Source organism: Lipotes vexillifer, unplaced genomic scaffold (assembly GCF_000442215.2).
Source record: "Lipotes vexillifer unplaced genomic scaffold, Lipotes_vexillifer_v1.1 scaffold180, whole genome shotgun sequence".
NCBI lineage: Eukaryota > Metazoa > Chordata > Mammalia > Artiodactyla > Lipotidae > Lipotes > Lipotes vexillifer.
Window position 1 is genome coordinate 2,590,363 of NW_006796149.1, and position 18,996 is coordinate 2,609,358.

At 38.2% G+C, this 18,996-nt stretch overlaps 1 protein-coding gene across 1 annotated transcript in view; it reads right to left on the reverse strand.

Moving 5' to 3' along the window:
* Positions 1-11,308: 11,308 nt before the first annotated feature.
* FGD6 (FYVE, RhoGEF and PH domain containing 6) overlaps positions 11,309-18,996 on the reverse strand; it is a 110,496-nt gene continuing 102,808 nt past the window's right edge. The window contains exons 19-21 of the mRNA XM_007468213.1: positions 14,249-14,377; positions 13,484-13,632; positions 11,309-11,345 (exon numbers count right to left, since the gene is read on the reverse strand). Of these exons, the coding sequence (XP_007468275.1) occupies positions 11,309-11,345; positions 13,484-13,632; positions 14,249-14,377 (315 nt within the window). The remainder of the gene's footprint in view (positions 11,346-13,483; positions 13,633-14,248; positions 14,378-18,996) is intronic.

An 18,996-nucleotide genomic window follows, 5' to 3' on the forward strand; every position in this document is an offset into this window, starting at 1 on the left:
AAAGGGAAGGCCCCAACAGGGAAGGGCCCGGTTACCCAAAAAAAAAAAAAAAAAAAAGTATTTCAAGATTGGTTCTTAACATGCTGTTTGACCAACTCATATAAAAGAACCCCCCCCCCAAAAAAGAGGGATTTGATATTGAGGCTTTTTGAAAATTTACTACTATGTTTATCTTAAAACAAAACAAAAATCCTAATAGAAAATTTCCATTAGAAAATAACATTAAAAGTGGCATAGGCTCCAGAATGATTTGTATATTAGAGGCATTCAAAAAAAAAAATCCATTTGAATTAATTTAACTCACCAAATACTGGGTGTCCAGTTCATGCAAGGCACTCTGCCAGATGCTGAGGAGGAATCTCAATTGAACAAGATACAGTTGTTGGTTTCAAGGCTAGGATGTGATAAGCACCCTAAGAAAGTCTGTTTAGGAGCTAAAGTCTACGGAAGCATAGAGGAAGGAGACAGTAGGTCTAAGGAGGAACAGAGAGAAGGCCTAGGATCAACTGTTACAGAGAAGCCTTGGATAAATAGGCAGAAATGGAGGTGGGGGAAAGGATGAAGAAAAACAAAATGATGTGAACAGAGAAAGGTTGGGTTGGGGTTACCTGCAGTGTATGATACCTGAGGAAAAGTGTTCCACGCCAAGCCACTCGGAAGCCAATGAAGGTTGTAAAGAGCAGGGATGAAACTAGATTAGAACTATGCCTTACAAGATGGCTCTGGCAGTGTTTAAAATGGGACCATGCAAAGAAGGCACTGGAATTAGAAGAAAAGTTATGCCAGTCACTGGGAAGAGGTAACAAGGACTTGAGCTAGGGCAGATGCAGTAACAGAAGGACAACGAAGACAGAAAGGATACAAAGGCAATTGTAGAGGGTCCTGTTGACACTTGGAGGCAGATTCTGGAGCCTAGAATGGTGTTTTTCCATTGCAGAAGAAAATATACAGATTTGAATGAAAAAAATTGAGTTTTAGGCATGTAAAGTTTAAAGTGCTTAAGATGTAGATGTCCAACAGGTACTTGCAAATATGGACTTGCAGGATGGTGGAAAGAGCAGGTCTAAGATCTGAGTTATAATGAGGGCACTTTGGGGACTTTGATTTGGAGATGACCAGAATCCTGTCCTTACTTTCTTCAACAAATATTTTCACTTAAAAGACACAGGGTAGGTATTTTGTGAGAAACTGACATATTAGATATAGTATCTGTCTTCAAGGAGTGGGCAGTGTAGTAAGAGAAATAGGATTTATCTCTCTGGAAGTTCCAGTGACGATATTTAACTACAATGGATCTCAAATTTCAAAACCTGAGTACAATGAAAGCACACTCTGAGACATATCAACATACGCTGTGATAACATTTACATTTTAACTAAATTACTAAATAGCAGGCTTTCCCTATTTCTAGATACATTCTACCAACCAAATATAACATATACCTTTGGCTAACAAAACTACACTTTAAAGTTGTCGTCTTCAATTAGTTGTTTCATTACAGCTTTATATTAAACAAAGGTTGCTCTCATGCTCTCATTTTAAAAAATGCTACTACATACTCAAAGAATCAAGGTTTTGGTTAAAAAAGAATTAAGTATCTTGGGCAAAGGACAATAGGAGGATACTGGGTACATTAGGGAACAAGGGAAAAGGTTGGGGAGAGGTTCAAAAACGTGGGATGATGCCAAAGATAACCTTTCTCATTCTCCTAGACTCTGGAGGGTCCTCTGCATTTACAGCTGCCACAGATAAAGGAGGCACACTGGTTGGAGACACGTACTAAGAAGGCCAGCCTTCCCCTAGCTTGACCTGGCATCTCTTGTCTAGGTTTCCTTCAGCATCCTTTTGGGCTTAACATTATAACTGCTCTTTTCTCCTCCTTATGAATAAAAGGAGATACTTGAAAAGGATTTGATGGAAGCACATGTATCAGTGTAGTAAATACAGTACTCTTGGGATCTAAGTACTATTTATTTATTTATTAAAGTCTTTATTGAATTTGTTACAATATTGCTTCTGTTTTATGTTTTGGTTTTTTGGCCGTGAGGCATGTGGGATCTTTTTTTTTTTATTTTTAATTTTTTTAAGGTGTTGGGGGTAGGAGTTTATTAATTAATTAATTAATTTTTGCTGTGTTGGGTCTTCGTTTCTGTGTGAGGGCTTTCTCTAGTTGTGACAAGCGGGGGCCACTCTTCATCGCGGTGTGCGGGCCTCTCACTATCGCGGCCTCTCTTGTTGTGGAGCACAGGCTCCAGACGCGCAGGCTCAGCGGCCATGCTCACGGGCCCAGCCACTCCACGGCATGTGGGATCTTCCCAGCCTGGGATACGAACCCATGTCCCCTGCATTGGCAGGCGGACTCTCAACCACTGCGCCACCAGGGAAGCCCGGCATGTGGGATCTTAGCTCTCCAACCAGGGATCAAACCCACACTCCCTGCTTTGGAAGGGGAAGTCCTAACCACTGGACCACCAGGGAAGTCCCTTTAAGTACTATTTATACTTTCTCCTCATTTATAGAATGCATCCAATATTTTTTTTTTGCTAAAATATTAGCTATCAAGAGAGGGTTTTGAAAGTAGCTTTACAAGAAAATGTATATATAATTAGGTTTCTCATTTGACATTGAATGAGCAAGGTTAAATAACTGATCAGCTTCAGTGAAGTTATGAAGGATTGATAAGGGGGAAAGGGAATGTTACTATTCCACATTTAAAACATCTTGGCAGGGAGAGTGGTTCAAGACGGCGGAGTAGAAGACATGCGCTCACTCCCTCTTGCGAGAGCGCTGGAATCACAACTGCTCAACAATCATTGACGGGAAGGCACTAGAACTCACCAAAAAAGATACCCCACATCCAAAGACAAAGCAGAAGCCACAGTGAGACAGTAGGAGGGGCACAATCACAATAAAATCAAATCCCATAACTGTTATGTGGGTGACTCACAAACTGGAGAGCACTTATACCACAGAAGTCCACTCAACTGGAGTGAAGGTTCTGAGCCCCACATCAGGCTTCCCAACCTGGGGGTCCGGCAACAGGAAGAGGAATTCCTAGAGAATCAGACTTTGAAGGCTAGCAGGATATGACTGCAGGACTTCGACAGGGCTGGGGGAAACAGAGACTCCACGCTTGGAGGGCACACACAAAGTAGTGTGTGCATCGGGACCCAGGGGAAGGAGCAGTAACCCCACAGGAGACTGAACCAGACCTACCTCCTAGTGTTGGAGGGTCTCCTGCAGAGGCAGGGGTGGCTGTGACTCACGGTGGGGACAAAGACACTGGCAACAGAAGTTCTGGGAAGTACTCCTTGGCATGAGCCCTCCCACAGTCCACCATTAGCCCCACCAAAGAGCCGGGTAGGCTCCAGTGTTGGGTCACCTCAGGCCAAACAACCAACAGGGAGAGAACCCAGCCCCACCCATCAGCAGACAAGTGGATTAAAATTTTACTGAGCTCTGCCCACCAGAGCAACACCCAGCTCTACCCACCACCAGTCCCTCACATCAGGAAACTTGCACAAGCCTCTTAGATAGCCTCATTCACCGGAGGGCAGACAGCAGATGCAAGAAGAACAATGATCCAGCAGCCTGTGGAACAAAAACCACAATCACAGAAAGCTAAACAAGATGAAAAGGCAGAAGGCTATGTACCAGATGAATGAACAAGATAAAACCCCAGAAAAACTAAATGAAGTGAAGATAGGAAACCTTCCAGAAAAAGAATTCAGAATAATGATAGTAGAGATGATCCAGGACCTTAAAAAAAGAATGGAGGCAAAGATCGAGAAGATGCAAGAAATGTTTAACAAAGACCTAGAAGAATTATAGAACTAACAGAGATGAACAATACAATAACTGACATGAAAAATACCCCAAGCGGAATCAATAGCAGAATAACTGAGGCAGAAGGAAGGATAAGTGACCTGGAAGACACATTGGTGGAATTCACTGCTGCGGAACAGAAAAAGGAAAGAGAATGAAAAGAAATGAAGACAGCCTAAGAAACCTCTGGGACAACATTAAATACAACAACATTCGCATTATAGGGGTCCCAGAAGGAGAAGAGAGAGAAAAAAAGACCCGAGAAAATTTTTGAAGAGCTTATAGTCGAAAACTTCCCTAACATGGGAAAGGAAATAGCCACCCAAGTCCAGGAAGTGCAGACAGTCCCAGGCAGGATAAACCCAAGGAGAAACATGCCGAGACACATAGTAATCAAATTGACAAAAATTAAAAACAAAGAAAAATTATTGAAAGCAACAAGGGAAAAACGACAAATAACATACAAGGGAGGGGCTTCCCTGGTGGCGCAGTGGTTGGGAGTATGCCTGCCGATGCAGGGGACACGGGTTCGTGCCCCAGTCCAGGAGGATCCCATGTGCTGTGGAGCGGCTGGGCCTGTAGGCCATGGCCGCTGGGCCCGTGTGTCCAGAGCCTGTGCTCCGCAACGGGAGAGGCCACAGCAGTGAGAGGCCTGCGTACCGCCAAAGAAAAGAAACCCAAAACATACAAGGGAACTCGCATAAGGTTAACAGAAGCTCTACAAGCCAGAAGGGAGTGGCATGATTTATTTAAAGTGATGAAAGGGAAGAACCTACAACCAAGATTACTCTACCCGGCAAGGATCTCATTCAGATTCAAGGAGAAATCAAAAGCTTTACAGACAAGCAAAAGCTAAGAGAATTCAGCACCACCAAACCAGCTCTACAACAAATGCTAAAGGAACTTCTCTAAGTGGGAAACACAAGAGAAGAAAAGGACCTACAAAAACAAACCCATAACAATTCAGAAAATGGTAACAGGAACATACATATCGATAATTACCTTAAACGTGAATGGATTAAATGCTCCCACCAAAAGACAAAGGCTCGCTGAATGTATACAAAAACAAGACACATATATATGACGTCTACAAGAGACCAACTTCAGGCCTAGGGACACATGCAGAATGAAAGTGAGAGGATGGAAAAAGATATTCCATGCAAATAGAAATCAAAAGAAAGCTGGAGTAGCAATACTCATATCAGATAAAATAGACTTTAAAATAATGTTACAAGAGACAAGGAAGGACACTACATAATGATCAAGAGATCAATCCAAGAAGACATAACAATTATAAATTTTTATGCACCCAACATAGGAGCACCTCAATACATAAGGCAACTGCTAACAGCTATAAAAGAGGAAATCGACAGTAACACAATAATAGTGGGGGACTTTAACACCTCACTATACCAATGGACAGATCATACAAACAGAAAATTTATAAGGAAACACAAGCTTTAAATGACACAATAGACCAGATAGATTTAATTGATATTTATAGGACATTCCATCCAAAAACAGCAGATTACACTTTCTTCTCAAGTGCACATGGAACATTCTCCAGGATAGATCACGTCTTGGGTCACAAATCAAGCCTCAGTAAATTTAAGAAAATTGAAATCGTATCAAGCATCTTTTCTCACCACAACGTTATGAGATTAGAAATCAATTACATGGAAAAAACTAAAAAACAAACACATGGAGGCTAAGCAATATGTTACTAGATAACCAAGAGATCACTGAAGAAATCAAAGAGGAAATCAAAGAATACCTAGAGACAAATGACAATGAAAACATGACGATCCAAAACCTATGGGATGCAGCAAAGCAGTTTTAAGAGGGAAGTTTACAGCAATACAAGCCAACCTCAAGAAACAAGAAAAATCTCAAATGAACAATCTAACCTTATAGCTGAAGGAACTAGAGAAAGAACAAACAAAACCCAAAGTTAGTGGAAGGAAAGAAATCATAAAGATCAGAGCAGAAATAAATGAAACAGAAACAAAACAATAGCAAAGATCAATAAAACTGAAAGCTGGTTCTTTGAGAAGATAAACAAAATTGACAAACCATTAGCCAGACTCATCAAGAAAAAGAGGGAGAGGACTCAAATCAATAAAATTAGAAATGAAAAAGGAGAAGTTACAACAGACACCACAGAAATACAAAGCATCCTAAGAGACTACTAAAGTAACTCCATGCCAATAAAATGGACAACCTGGAAGAAATGGACAAATCCTTACAAAGGTATAACTTTCCAAGACTGAACCAGGAAGAAATAGAAAATATGAACAGACCAATCACAAGTAATGAAATTGAAACTGATTAAAAATCTTCCAACAAACAAAAGTCCAGGACCAGATGGCTTCACAACTGAATTCTATCAAGCATTTAGAAAAGAGCTAACACCCATCCTTCTCAAACTCTTCCAAAAATTTGCAGAGGAAGGAACACTCCTAAATTCATTCTATGAGGCCACCATCACCCTGATACCAAAAGAAAATTACAGACCAGTATCACTGATGAATATAGATGCAAAAATCCTCAACAAAATACTAGCAAACAGAATACAACAACACATTAAAAGGATCATACACCAAGATCAAGTGGGATTTATCCCAGGAATGCAAGGATTCTTCAGTATACACAAATCAATCAATGTGATACACCATATTAACAAACTGAAGAAGAAAAACCATAGGATCATCTCAATAGATGAAGAAAAAGCTTTTGACAAAATTCAACACCCATTTATAATAAAAACTATCCAGAAAGTGGGCATAGAGGGAACCTACCTCAACATAATAAAGGCCATCTACGACAAACCCACAGCAAACATCATTCTCAATGGTGAAAAACTGAAAGCATTTCCTCTAAGATCAGGAACAAGACAAGGATGTCCACTCTCATCACTATTATTCAACATAGTTTTGGAAGCCACAGCAATCAAAGAAAAAGAAACAAAAGGAATACAAATTGGAAAAGAAGAAGTAAAACTGTCACTGCCTTCAGGTGACATGATACTATACATAGAGAATCCTAAAGATGCCACCAGAAAACTACTAGAGCTAATCAATGAATTTGGTAAAGTTGCAGGATACACAGAAATCTCTTGCATTCCTATACACTAATGATGAAAAATCTGAGAGAGAAATTAAGGAAATACTCCCACTTACCACTGTAAGAAAAAGGATAAAATGCCTAGGAATAAGCCTACCTAGGGAGATAAGACCTGTATGCAGAAAACTATAAGACACTGATGAAAGAAATTAAAGATGATATAAACAGATGGAGAGACATACCATGTTCTTGGATTGGAAGAATCAACACTGTGAAAATGAGTATACTACCCAAAGCAATCTAGAGATTCAATGCAATCCCTATCAAATTATCAATGGCATTTTTTACAGAACTAGAACAAAAAAATCTTAAAATTTGTATGGAGACACAAAAGACCCCAAATAGCCAAAGCAGTCTTGAAGGAAAAAAACAGAGCTGGAGGAATCAGACTCGCTGACTTCAGACTATACTACAAAGCTACAGTAATCAAGACAATATGGTACTGGCACCAAAACAGAAATATAGATCAACAGAACAGGATAGAAAGCCCAGAGATAAACCTATGCACCTATGGTCAACTAAACTATGACAAAGGAGGCAAGGATATACAATGGAGAAAAGACAGCCTCTTCAATAAGTGTGCTGAGAAAACTGGACAGCTACATGTAAAAGAATGGAATTAGAACACTGCCTAACATCATACACAAAAATAAACTCAAAATGGATTAGAGACTTAAATGTAAGACTGGACAGTATAAAACACTTAGAGGAAAACATAGGAAGAACATTCTTTGACATAAATCACAGCAAGATCTTTTTTGATTCACCTCCTAGAGTAATGGAAATAAAAACAAAAATAAACAAATGGGACCCTATGAAACTTAAAAGCTTTCGCAAAGCAAAGGAAACTACAAACAAGACGAAAAGACAACCCTCAGAATGGGAGAAAGTATTTGCAAACGAAGGAAAAAAAGGGAGCTGGAGGAATCAGACTCCCTGACTTCAGACTATACTACAAAGCTACAGTAAACAAGACAATATGGTACTGGCACAAAAACAGAAACATAGATCAGTGGAACAAGATAGAAAGCCCAGAGATAAACCTATGCACCTATGGTCAACTAAACTATGACAGAGGAGGCAAAGATATACAATGGAGAAAAGACAATCTCTTCAGTAAGTGGTGATGGGAAAACTGGACAGCTATATTTAAAAGAATGAAATTAGAACACTCCCTAACACCATACACAAAAATAAACTCAAAATGGATTCGAGACCTAAATGTAAGACCGGACACTATAAAACTCTTAGAGGAAAACCTAGGCAGAACACTCTTTGACATAAATCACAGCAAGATCTTTTTTGATCCACCTCCTAGAGTAATGGAAATAAAAACAGAAATAAACAAATGGGACCTAATGAAACTTCAAAGCTTTTGCACAGCAAAGGAAACCATAAACAAGATGAAAAGACAACTCTCAGAATGGGAGAAAATATTTGCAAACGAATCAACGGACAAAGGATTAATCTCCAAAATATATAAACAGCTCATGCAGCTCAATATTAAAAGAACAAACAACCCAACCAAGAAATGGGCAGAAGACCTAAATAGACATTTCTCCAAGGAAGACATACATATGGCCAAGAAGCACATTAAAAGCTGCTCTACATCACTAATTATTAGAGACATGCAAATCAAAACTACAATGGGGTATCATGTCACACCCGTTAGAATGGGCATCATCAGAAAATCTACAAACAACAAATACTGGAGAGGGTGTGGAGAGAAGGGAAACCTCTTGCACTCTTGGTGGGAATGTAAATTGATACAGCCACTATGGAGAACAGTATGGAGGTTCCTTAAAAAACTAAAAATAGAATTACCATATGACCCAGCAATCCCACTACTGGGCATATACCCAGAGAAAACTATAATTCAAAAAGGCATACGCACCCCAATGTTCACTGCAGCACTATTTACAATAGCCAGGTCATGGAAGCAACCTAAATGCCCACCGACAGATGAATGGATAAAAAAGATGTGGTACATATATACAATGGAATATTACTCAGTCATAAAAAGGAACGAAGTTGGGTCATTTGTAGAGACGTCGATGGATCTAGAGACTGTCATACAGAGTAAAGTAAGTCAGAAAGAAAAAAACAAATATTGTATATTAATGCATATATGTGGAACCTAGAAAAATGGTACAGATGAACCAGTTTGCAGGGCAGAAAAAGAGCCACAGATGTAGAGAACAAACGTATGGACACCAAAGGGGCAAAGTGGTAGGGGTGGGGGGTGTGATGAATTAGGAGATTGGGATTGACATATATACACTAATATAAATGTATAAAATGGGTAACTAATAAGAACCTGCTGTATAAAAAAATAAATAAAATTAAAAAATTAAAAAAAAAATCTTGGCAGAGGGGTGCTCATAATCTGATAGCTTCCTCAAAAGGCGCTATATTTTTTAATTTTCAAAGCCCTCCACGGGGCTAAGCCAATAGCTAGCGTAATCATACATGAGTTTCACATGTAATTAGGAGAATTACTAGAAGTTTATGCAATGTTTCTTCTATTTAAATGTTTAACTGGTTCTTGATTCAGCCAACATTTGGAAGATAGAATAGTCTTGGTTGATAGTTTTCAGATTCAGATTAAACCAAACCTTGTAGTCAGAAGGTTGAGAGCTCAAGAGGAGGAGGGAGGAACTCCAATAACGTGTTGTTTTGCAAAATGCTAGTCCCAATGAAATAGAAGGAAACTGTATAAGGCATAACCTTGGTTTCCAAAAAGGACACACTAAAAACTGCAGGGATTTAACATGGAAGCCTTATTTATGCTATCTTGGTTAAAATTAATGAGCTGCAAAGAAGTGTTAATTTACCTACAGTGACAAAAAGATCTGGGAGATAGCATGTGAGGATTTTATGTGAGGTTGCAAAAGGATTCAAAGTGATTCCACAACAAGCAATACCCAAAAAACTGCAGCAGCCAACTCTAGATCTAGTAGATACCCTGGTGCTGCAACAAACATTCAGAAGGCTTCAGAAGGCACTCAGTAATTCTCTTGGCAATCATAAATATAATACTGAGTTAGGAAATCCTTTATATAAAAGCAGAAGGGAAATTGATTTTGCCCTTTAATGAAATATTCTATGGATAACCTTGCCTTTTAAGATGATTAATATTTAGTTTAAGCTCAGTCAATAAATGTATATTTTGAACATCAGGAATGACTTTAATCATAGTGTTAATTTCATTTTACTTCTGCTAATCAATTTTATACATAAAGTAGTTCATATGTTAAACAGTATGTGAACCAAAATTAGGAATATAAACCCTTCCTAATGAGGTACGCTGACAGTTGGTTAAAGAAAAATATACTTTTTTAACTACCAGAGAGGACATAACACAAAGTGGTATTAAAAAACCTTTAAAAAATGTTACTATACAATTTCCGCTAATACTGGCTTTGCATTTGTTTTTTGATATGGTAATTCCAGTTCATTTAAAAAAATCACAATACTATAGAAAATGTAACATTCTTTTTAGATACAAATACCACCATTGACTTGGACTCAGAATACTTACAATAGCAAGGGACATCATGTAATATAATGCTTGCCATATTTTGCTTTTTAAAGAAATAATACTTATGTTTGTGTTGAAATGGTAGTTTTTAAAAAAAAGATTAGACTTAATGTAAAGGCCATAGAGTTGATTATTTGTGCTCCCCTGCAAATGGAAACATCCTTTTTCCTACTCATTGTTGAGCTAGATGAAAATTCAGATTCTATCCCTTTGCTATAATTCCTTGATGATGTAACATTATCTCATACCAAAAGAGGTACATAACAGTAGAAATACTTTGGATAATTTACTGGAATTTCATTTCACAGTTACTGAGGTAGAAACTGGCCATGTGTTTTTCCATTAAAAGATACAAAAATTCATCTAAATTTATTGATTCAAAGACATGCGTTTTTTTCACCAGCTGTTTTATAATCATAATTTCCAAACCAAACACTGCATGGAAATTTGCTCCTTGATATGTGTTTTTTATTTACAAAGACTTACCACTAGTGAGAATGTTACAAAGTAACACTGTAAAACACACTGAGAAAACAGTATGAACTGTGTCACAAACAGCTAGGTACTTTAGAATTCAGTGTGAGTCTCAGAAATAACTCTGACCATTAAGTAAACATCAAATTTTTAATAAATAACATACATGAAAAACAAACATTTTATAAAAATTACCTTATACCTAACAAAATAATTTCTTTGATGAAGATTTTGGTTGGATTTATCCTGGCAGTGTTCACTTATATAAAATTTTTGTACTGCATTTACTCTATTCTGATGAAATTCCACCCTTTTGGAATCACACAAGAGATGAAACAAATACAGCTACAATATTGTGCCTTCTTGAAATGCTTCTATCCACCTATAAGAGAAATTTGTTAGATTTTAAAATACAATCATCCAATATATGTTAAGACAGTATAGATAATAGCTGTGACTGTGGATCCAATTACTCTAACAGTATATTTAAGATCTTTCCTATAGCAAATGAGAATTCTCTATGTATAGAACTACCCTTTATTTGGTAATTTGGACCAAACTTTGGCCTGAAAAGTGCATCTCTTACTTCTTTCTCTTTTTTGGCCACACCACACAGCTTGCAGGATCTCAGTTCCCCAACCAGGGATAGAGCCTGGGCCCTGACAGTGAAAGTGCCGAGACCTAACCGCTGGACCACCAGGGAATTCCTGTGCATCTCTTATTTCTTTGAAGCATGAGGAAGGGGCCATTTTGTGTAAAGGCTCTATGAAGTTCTACTGATCCCATTTAATTGATTTTGGAAGTGGATATATCTGCAGAGGCCTTTATTTCAACCCTCTTTCTGCCTTTGGGAATACTAGCTCTGTCCCTGTCTCCTCATCTCTTAATTCTACCAACCAGAGACTCCTTGGGCATGTGTAGTCCAGACCTATTCTAATATTTTCAGTGAAAGGGAATCTAGCATCTAGTAGTCTACTCTCAGTTGATCTAAAGTTTGCATGCAATATAAAAGTGTCTCACTTTCATAGAAGTCTTTCTAAAATTCTTTTGCCTAAAAAGTTTTATTTGACAATATACACAGCTACAGTTATTCAGAAGACACTTGGAGGTAGTTTCTTTGTACCTCCCCAGTAGTGTAATGGCTTCTAAACTTACCATGAACACTTGAAATCATTCAATGTAATTAGTAAAAGTAGCCCGTAGCAGATTTATCTCACATTTTAAGGATGGAATTTTTAAAAAAATTTAAAATGCAAATGGCATATAAGTTATACCATAATAAAAAGGCTCTTTAAAAGTCAAAAGTTTCCATTAAAATTAACACATTTTAATATTCTATAATGTGCAAATACAGCAACGCATATGATATTAACCTAAAGAGAAATTTATAAATTAGCCTGTATTAATTCTAAATAACAAGTAAGCTGATACCCTTCACCCAACTACATTCAGCTCTGTCTTGAAGGGCTTTCTATCTTGTCAACTTAATGACATAAAGATATATATTCAAAAGCTTATCAGCTTGATGATGAATTCAGGTAAAAATGATGAGAAATATAATATCCAACAGAATTTTAGGGCAATTACTATTTTATCCAAGTAACTATTTTTTAAAGAAAAAATAGTTGTGTCATAATTTAAAAATATTCTCCAGTACTCAAAAGTACCCCATTATTATTCAGGAACATATGTAATTCTGGTACATTAATTTTAACTACCTAAGAAATGACAAGCCTGGCTTATTTAAAGTATTCTTTCTGATCTGCATGCACTTTTAAAGCCTATTGAGAAAACATGAGCACCTCTTGGTGAAAACAAAATGTATATTTTGTGAGGCCAAAATGAAAATCAAATGAAAGGGAGGCGAACTGAACTGTTTTGTTCAGAAAGGACCTCAGTTTCACAGAGATATGCTTCTTCTCTATGTTAAGCAATCTCATGACATCTAAATAAATATTCTTGTTGGAATTTTGAAGAGACTTATTTCAGCCTTTTCCACCTAAAATGATATCCATTTCTTTCTACTCAGTCATTGGGAACAGCATGGGAGCCTCTTAATGTGTTTGACCTTTTCCCCAAAGGAGTAAGTCAGCAAGCAGCTGTTTAAACCCCTGCTGTTCCATGGCACAATTGAATCATTGGATTGCCAAAGTCCCAGAATGTTTCAAGAGAAGATTCTTAACCTCATTGGAGGAGAGGTCAAATAACCTCAGCTTCCCTTCCTTTCAGCAGAGGAGAATCATGCTGCTTCCTTGAAGGTCATGTGTACACAAAATATTTTGGACAGAACTACCTATTTTCTTTTCCTCTCTGCCTCCTGAAAATATTCCAGATACTCTTGCCTGTCTTTAAAACAATTCTAAAGAGTTTGAATAATATGTTAAATTCTTTCTAAATTGTATGTCTGATTTAAATTCTTGTTGTTTCCATGCATGGAAGCAGGTTATTTTTAAAATCAATCAGTTAAAGTAACAACTTGAAATCTAATGTATGAAAGAAAAATACGTCTAAATTACTTACTTCTGAGCCGAGTGAGCATCATCTGCTTTGAATACATAAAATATCATGTTTTTGTGCAGTAACTGAAACACTCTCGACTCTGAATTCTCATCTTTGACTTGAGTGACAGTGAATCCTAGTAAAGGTTGACTCTCCAAAGCTGCCACATCCTAAATTTACAAAGACACAAAAGGAGATGGGTTTCTAAATTCAGATCTGCAAACTCTTGATCTATATAACTCTAATTTAATTTCAAATACATATATATAAAACAATGGTAATTCTAGAAACTTATTCACCTTTCATTTATTCAACGATATTTATTGGGACACCCCTGCCCCACCTGCACCATGAGCCAGACACTGTGCCAGTTTTCAGCGTGTTCATATCCACTGAATTTCACATTATTTCTCTACAACCACAGGAGGTAAGTAATTATACTACTTTCACTTTATGGATGTAGAAAATGTAGCTCAGAAAGGTGATATACCCCAGTCCCTCCGAACCTCTGCCTTTAGTGAAGTAGACAGTAGTCACATGACACGCCCCAAACTTACATTTTAACACTGTGGAAAATTCCTAACATTTTTGAGTAAGAGCTCTTCAGATACAAAACAAGGACACTGTTCATGTCAAAAATAACAGCAACATCTCCCCCCTCCCAAAGCAAAGCAAAACAAAAAACAGAGACAAAACAAATAAATTAGGCAAACATTGTAATTATTTCCAGGTAGCATTTATAAAACAAGACCCTCAAATTATTCATGTTCAGATTTCAGATCTTACCTCACTTGCAGCATACGTATATAGCACTTTATTTTTTATGACAAACCACAAGTGTTTCCAAGGTTTTTTATTGCCCTTTGATCTGTACAAGTAGCCACTCATAGAAGAATCTTCTGTGTTTGCTGATACCTAGGTAAGCAAACCCCACACACAGTTTAATAGTTTTCATACAAAAACAAAATTTAAAATCACAAAATTGCTTTTGATCATTGGTGCTGAAAGCAATAACCATAATAAGAATATCATGTTTCAGAATGAAATTGTTTATTTTCAAAATCTGCTACTGTACAAATTGAATACTGCCATGCCATGAGCATAAAATCCTTCCTTTTAGAAGCAATTCCAGAATTTTACCTGGTTTAACTGTGCTTGCATGTATGTGTTTCTTTGCGGGTTCACCTGTATTTTCTCGGTTGCCAGAAGATGAATAATAATTCCACATGTCAAAAATGCCTTTTATTTTTTTTTTAAGATCCATCCACTTTATTTTTTAACATCTTTATTGGAGTATAATTGCTTTACAGTATTTTTTTTTTTTTTTGCGGTACGCAGGCCTCTCACTGTTGTGGCCTCTCCCGTTGCGGAGCACAGGCTCTGGACACGCAGGCTCAGCAGCCATGGCTCACAGGCCCAGCTGCTCCGCGGCATGTGGGATCTTCCCGGACCGGGGCACGAACCCATGTCCCCTGCATCGGCAGGTGGACTCTCAACCACTGCACCACCAGGGAAGCCCCGCTTTACAGTATTGTGTTAGTTTATGCTGTACAACAAAGTGAATCAGCTATACATATACATATATCCCCATATCTCCTCCCTCTTGCATCTCCCTCCCACCCTCCCTATGCTACCCCTCTAAGTGGTCACAAAGCACTGAGCTGATCTTGCTGTGCTATGTGGCTGCTTCCTACTAGCTATCTATTTTACATTTGGTAGTGTATATATGTCCATGCCACTCTCTCACTTCATCCCAGCTTACCCTTCCCACTCCCCATGTCCTCAAGTCCATTCTTTACGTCTGCGTCTTCATTCCTCTCCTGCCCCTAGGTTCTTCATAACCTTTTTCTTTTTAGATTCCATATATATGTGTTAGCATATGGCATTTGTTTTTCTCTTTCTGACTTACTTCACTCTGTATGACAGACTCTAGGTCCATCCACCTCAGTACAAATAATTTCGTTTCTTTTTATGGCTGAGAAATATTCCATTGTATATATGTGCCACTTCCATGTCCTGGCTATTGTAAATAGAGCTGCAATGAACATTGTGGTACATGACTCTTTTTGAATTATGGTTTTCTCAGGGTATATGCCCAGTAGTGGGATTGCTGGGTCATATGGTAGTTCTATTTTTAGTTTCTTAAGGAACCTCCATACTGTTCTCCATAGTGGCTGTATCAATTTACATTCCCACCAACAGTGCAAGAGGGTTCCCTTTTCTCCACACCCACTCCAGAAAAATGCCTTTTTAAAGCTGTATTTTGGGACAGTATATATTGTGTGTTGCTCCTCTTATTTTGGGTGTTAGGGAAAATTACTTAAACCTTTAACTCAGTTCCTGAAATAACTTTCTGGATTTCTAAAATCTTTATCAGTAGAAAAGTAAATAGAAAATTCTTTTTTTTTTTTTTTTTGGCCATGACTGCATGGCTTGCGGGATCTTAGTTTTCTGACCAGGGATCAAACCCGGCCCCTGGCAGTGAAAGCACAGAGTCCTAACCACTGGACCACCAGGGAATTCCCAGAAAATTCTATTATTAATGGTGATTTAAAAAAAAAAAATTTATTTATTTATTTATTTTTTTGGGCTGTGTTGGGTCTTATTGAGGCACGCAGGATCTTTCGTTGCCGCATGAGGGCTCTTCGTTGCAGCACTTGGGCTTCCCTCTAGTTGTGGCTCTTGGGCTCCAGAGCATGTGGGCTCTGTAGTTGTGGCACGTGGGCTTAGCTGCCCCGCGACATGTGCGGTCTTTGTTCCCTGACCAGGGATCGAACCCAAGTCCCCTGTATTGGAAGGCAAATTCTTAACCACTGGACCACGACGGAAGTCCCTTAATGGTGATTTTAAAGATCAGTTTCTGCTCCCCAAATTTTGGTCTAAAAGAAAAGAAGCTTGTTTTGCTTCATAAAAGGCTGAAAGTGTTTCAATCTCTAGGTAAAAGACACTAAGCCTTCAGTGATTATAATATGGCAGTTGAAATTTTCTCTTTTTAAATATAGGAAAAATAGAGATATAAAAGCCCAGTTTAGGAGCTGCCTTATGGGTGGTATGGTGAACAGACTCCCAAGGTGGCTTCCCACTGAGAATCAGGCTGCTGTAGCATCTCCTCCCCTCCAGTGTGGGCAGGACCTGTGACTGCTCCTAACCAATAGAATATGGTGAAGGTGATGGGCTATCACTCCCATGATTATATTACATTACATAAGACTCCATCTTGCTAGCAGACTGGCTCTAGAGACTTTCTACCATGCTGGCTTTGAAGAAGTAAGCAGACGTGTGGGGAGGCCCACGTGGCAAGGAGCTAAGGGCAGCCCCTAGGAGCAGGGTAGATCTTTCCCTAGTCAGCCTCCAGATGAGAACTCAACACTGGCCAACACCTTGACTGCCCCACTAAAGAGATCCCATCCAAGCTCCTGAGATCATAAATGTGTGTTGTTTTAAGCCACTACATTTGTGGTAATTTGGTACAAAGCAATAGAAGACTTATAGAGATGGGGTCTATGAATTTTAAAGTATATCTTTAATCATGTAGTAATTGTATTAATTTCTTATACATTTCATAAAAAGGATGATATATTGTTTAGTGGAAATTTTAGTTATTTATTTATTGGCCACGCTGGGTGGCATGCGGCATCTTAGTTCCATGACCAGGGATCAAACCCGTGGCCCCTGCATTGGGAGCGTGGAGTCTTAACCACTGGACTGCCAGAGAAGTCCCAAGTGAAAAATTTATATCTAATGTTAAATTAGAAATATCTCTCAAGTGCAAGTAAATTTGTATACAGAAATAACATCCCTGTATAAGACTACTAAGTAATTAAAAAAAAAAAAACGAAAATATTTACATTCAAAGGAGTTTTCCCTTAAAATGTAGTTACATTGGGATACCCACTATGTACTTATGTTAAGTGTTACTATCATTGCCCAAAATATTTTGTACATTACTCTTTTGGAATATTTTACAATTAATTTATTAGCCAATAAATAATAAATAATAATTTATTTATTATTAAAAGATTAATCCCAATACTGAATAGTCATACATAGTCCTCTATTATCTTTTTAAAACCAAAATTGGTGTTAAACAGCTTAATCACCTAATTGATTCACAAAACTTTCCTTCCAATGATTTATTTAAAAAATAAATGGGTTTCCCTGGTGGTGCAGGGGTTAAGAATCCGCCTGCCAATGCAGGGTACACGGTTTTGAGCGCTGGTCCGGGAAGATCCCACATGCCGCAGAGCAACTAAGCCCGTGCGCCACAACTACTGAGCCTGCGCTCTAGAGCCCACGAGCCACAATTAGTTAGCCCATGAGCCACAACTACTGAAGCCCGCGTGCCTAGAGCCCGTGTTCTGCAACAATAGAAGCCACCGCTATGAGAAGCCTGCGCACCGCATCAAAGAGTAGCCCCCGCTCACAGCAACTAGAGAAAGCCATGCACAGCAACGAAGAATCAAAGCAGCCAAAAATAAATAAATTAAATAAATAAATTTTTAAAAATAGAAATAAAAAATAAATGAAATCCAACTCAAGAGATGCAGCCCGCCATTACTGAGGGTGCTGAGGCTCTGAATGTATGTAATTCTAAAAAAGAGGAATTTCTAAAAATGTACTGAACATCACTTGAATAAGAACACAACTTCCTAATTCCTCAAAAAGTTAAACATAGAATTACTGTATGATCAAGCAATCTCACTGCTAGGTACATAACCAAGACAAAAAGAAACATAAGTCCACATGGAAATCTGCACACAAATGTTTATAGCAGCATTATTCACAATAACCAAAAGGTGGAAACAACCCAAGTGTCCAGCAACCAATGAATGGCTAAGTTGTAGTACATATATAAAAAGGAGTACTATGCAGACATAAAAAGAAACAAAGTGCTGATACATGCTATAACTTAGATGAACCTCAAAAACACTGTGCTAAGTGAAAGAAGCCAGACACAAGGGTCATATATTGTATGACTATTTTTATATGATAGATCCAGAATAGGCAAATACATAGAGCAGATCCATGGTTGCCACGGGTTGGAGGGAGGGGGTAGTGGGGACTGATTACTTAGCAGACACAGGGTATTCTTATGAGGTGATGAAAAAGTTTTGAAATTGGAGCAATATGGCAGTTACACATCACTGTGAATACACCAAATACTACTGAATTGTATATTTTAAAATGGTTAATTATATGTTATGTGAATTTCACCTCAGTTTTAGAAAAAAAGACAAAAACACAGCTTTCTGAGGAGACTACTTTGACTTTTATAGCACTTAACTGGATAAATTTCCCCGTGTGACCACAAAGGAGCAAGGCAGTGGCCCTCAAACTTTAGTAGACATATATCTGAATCACCAAGAATGCTGGTTAAAGTTTCTGATTCCATACAGTGTGGGTGGGTCCAGGAATCTGCATTTCTATAAGTTCCCAGGCGGTGCTGCTGCCGCTCTGGAGGATGCTTTGAGAACCAGTGGAGTCAAGGGAGAAATGGCTGCAGCCCGGAAGGCCTGTTTGTGTGGCTGGGTGCA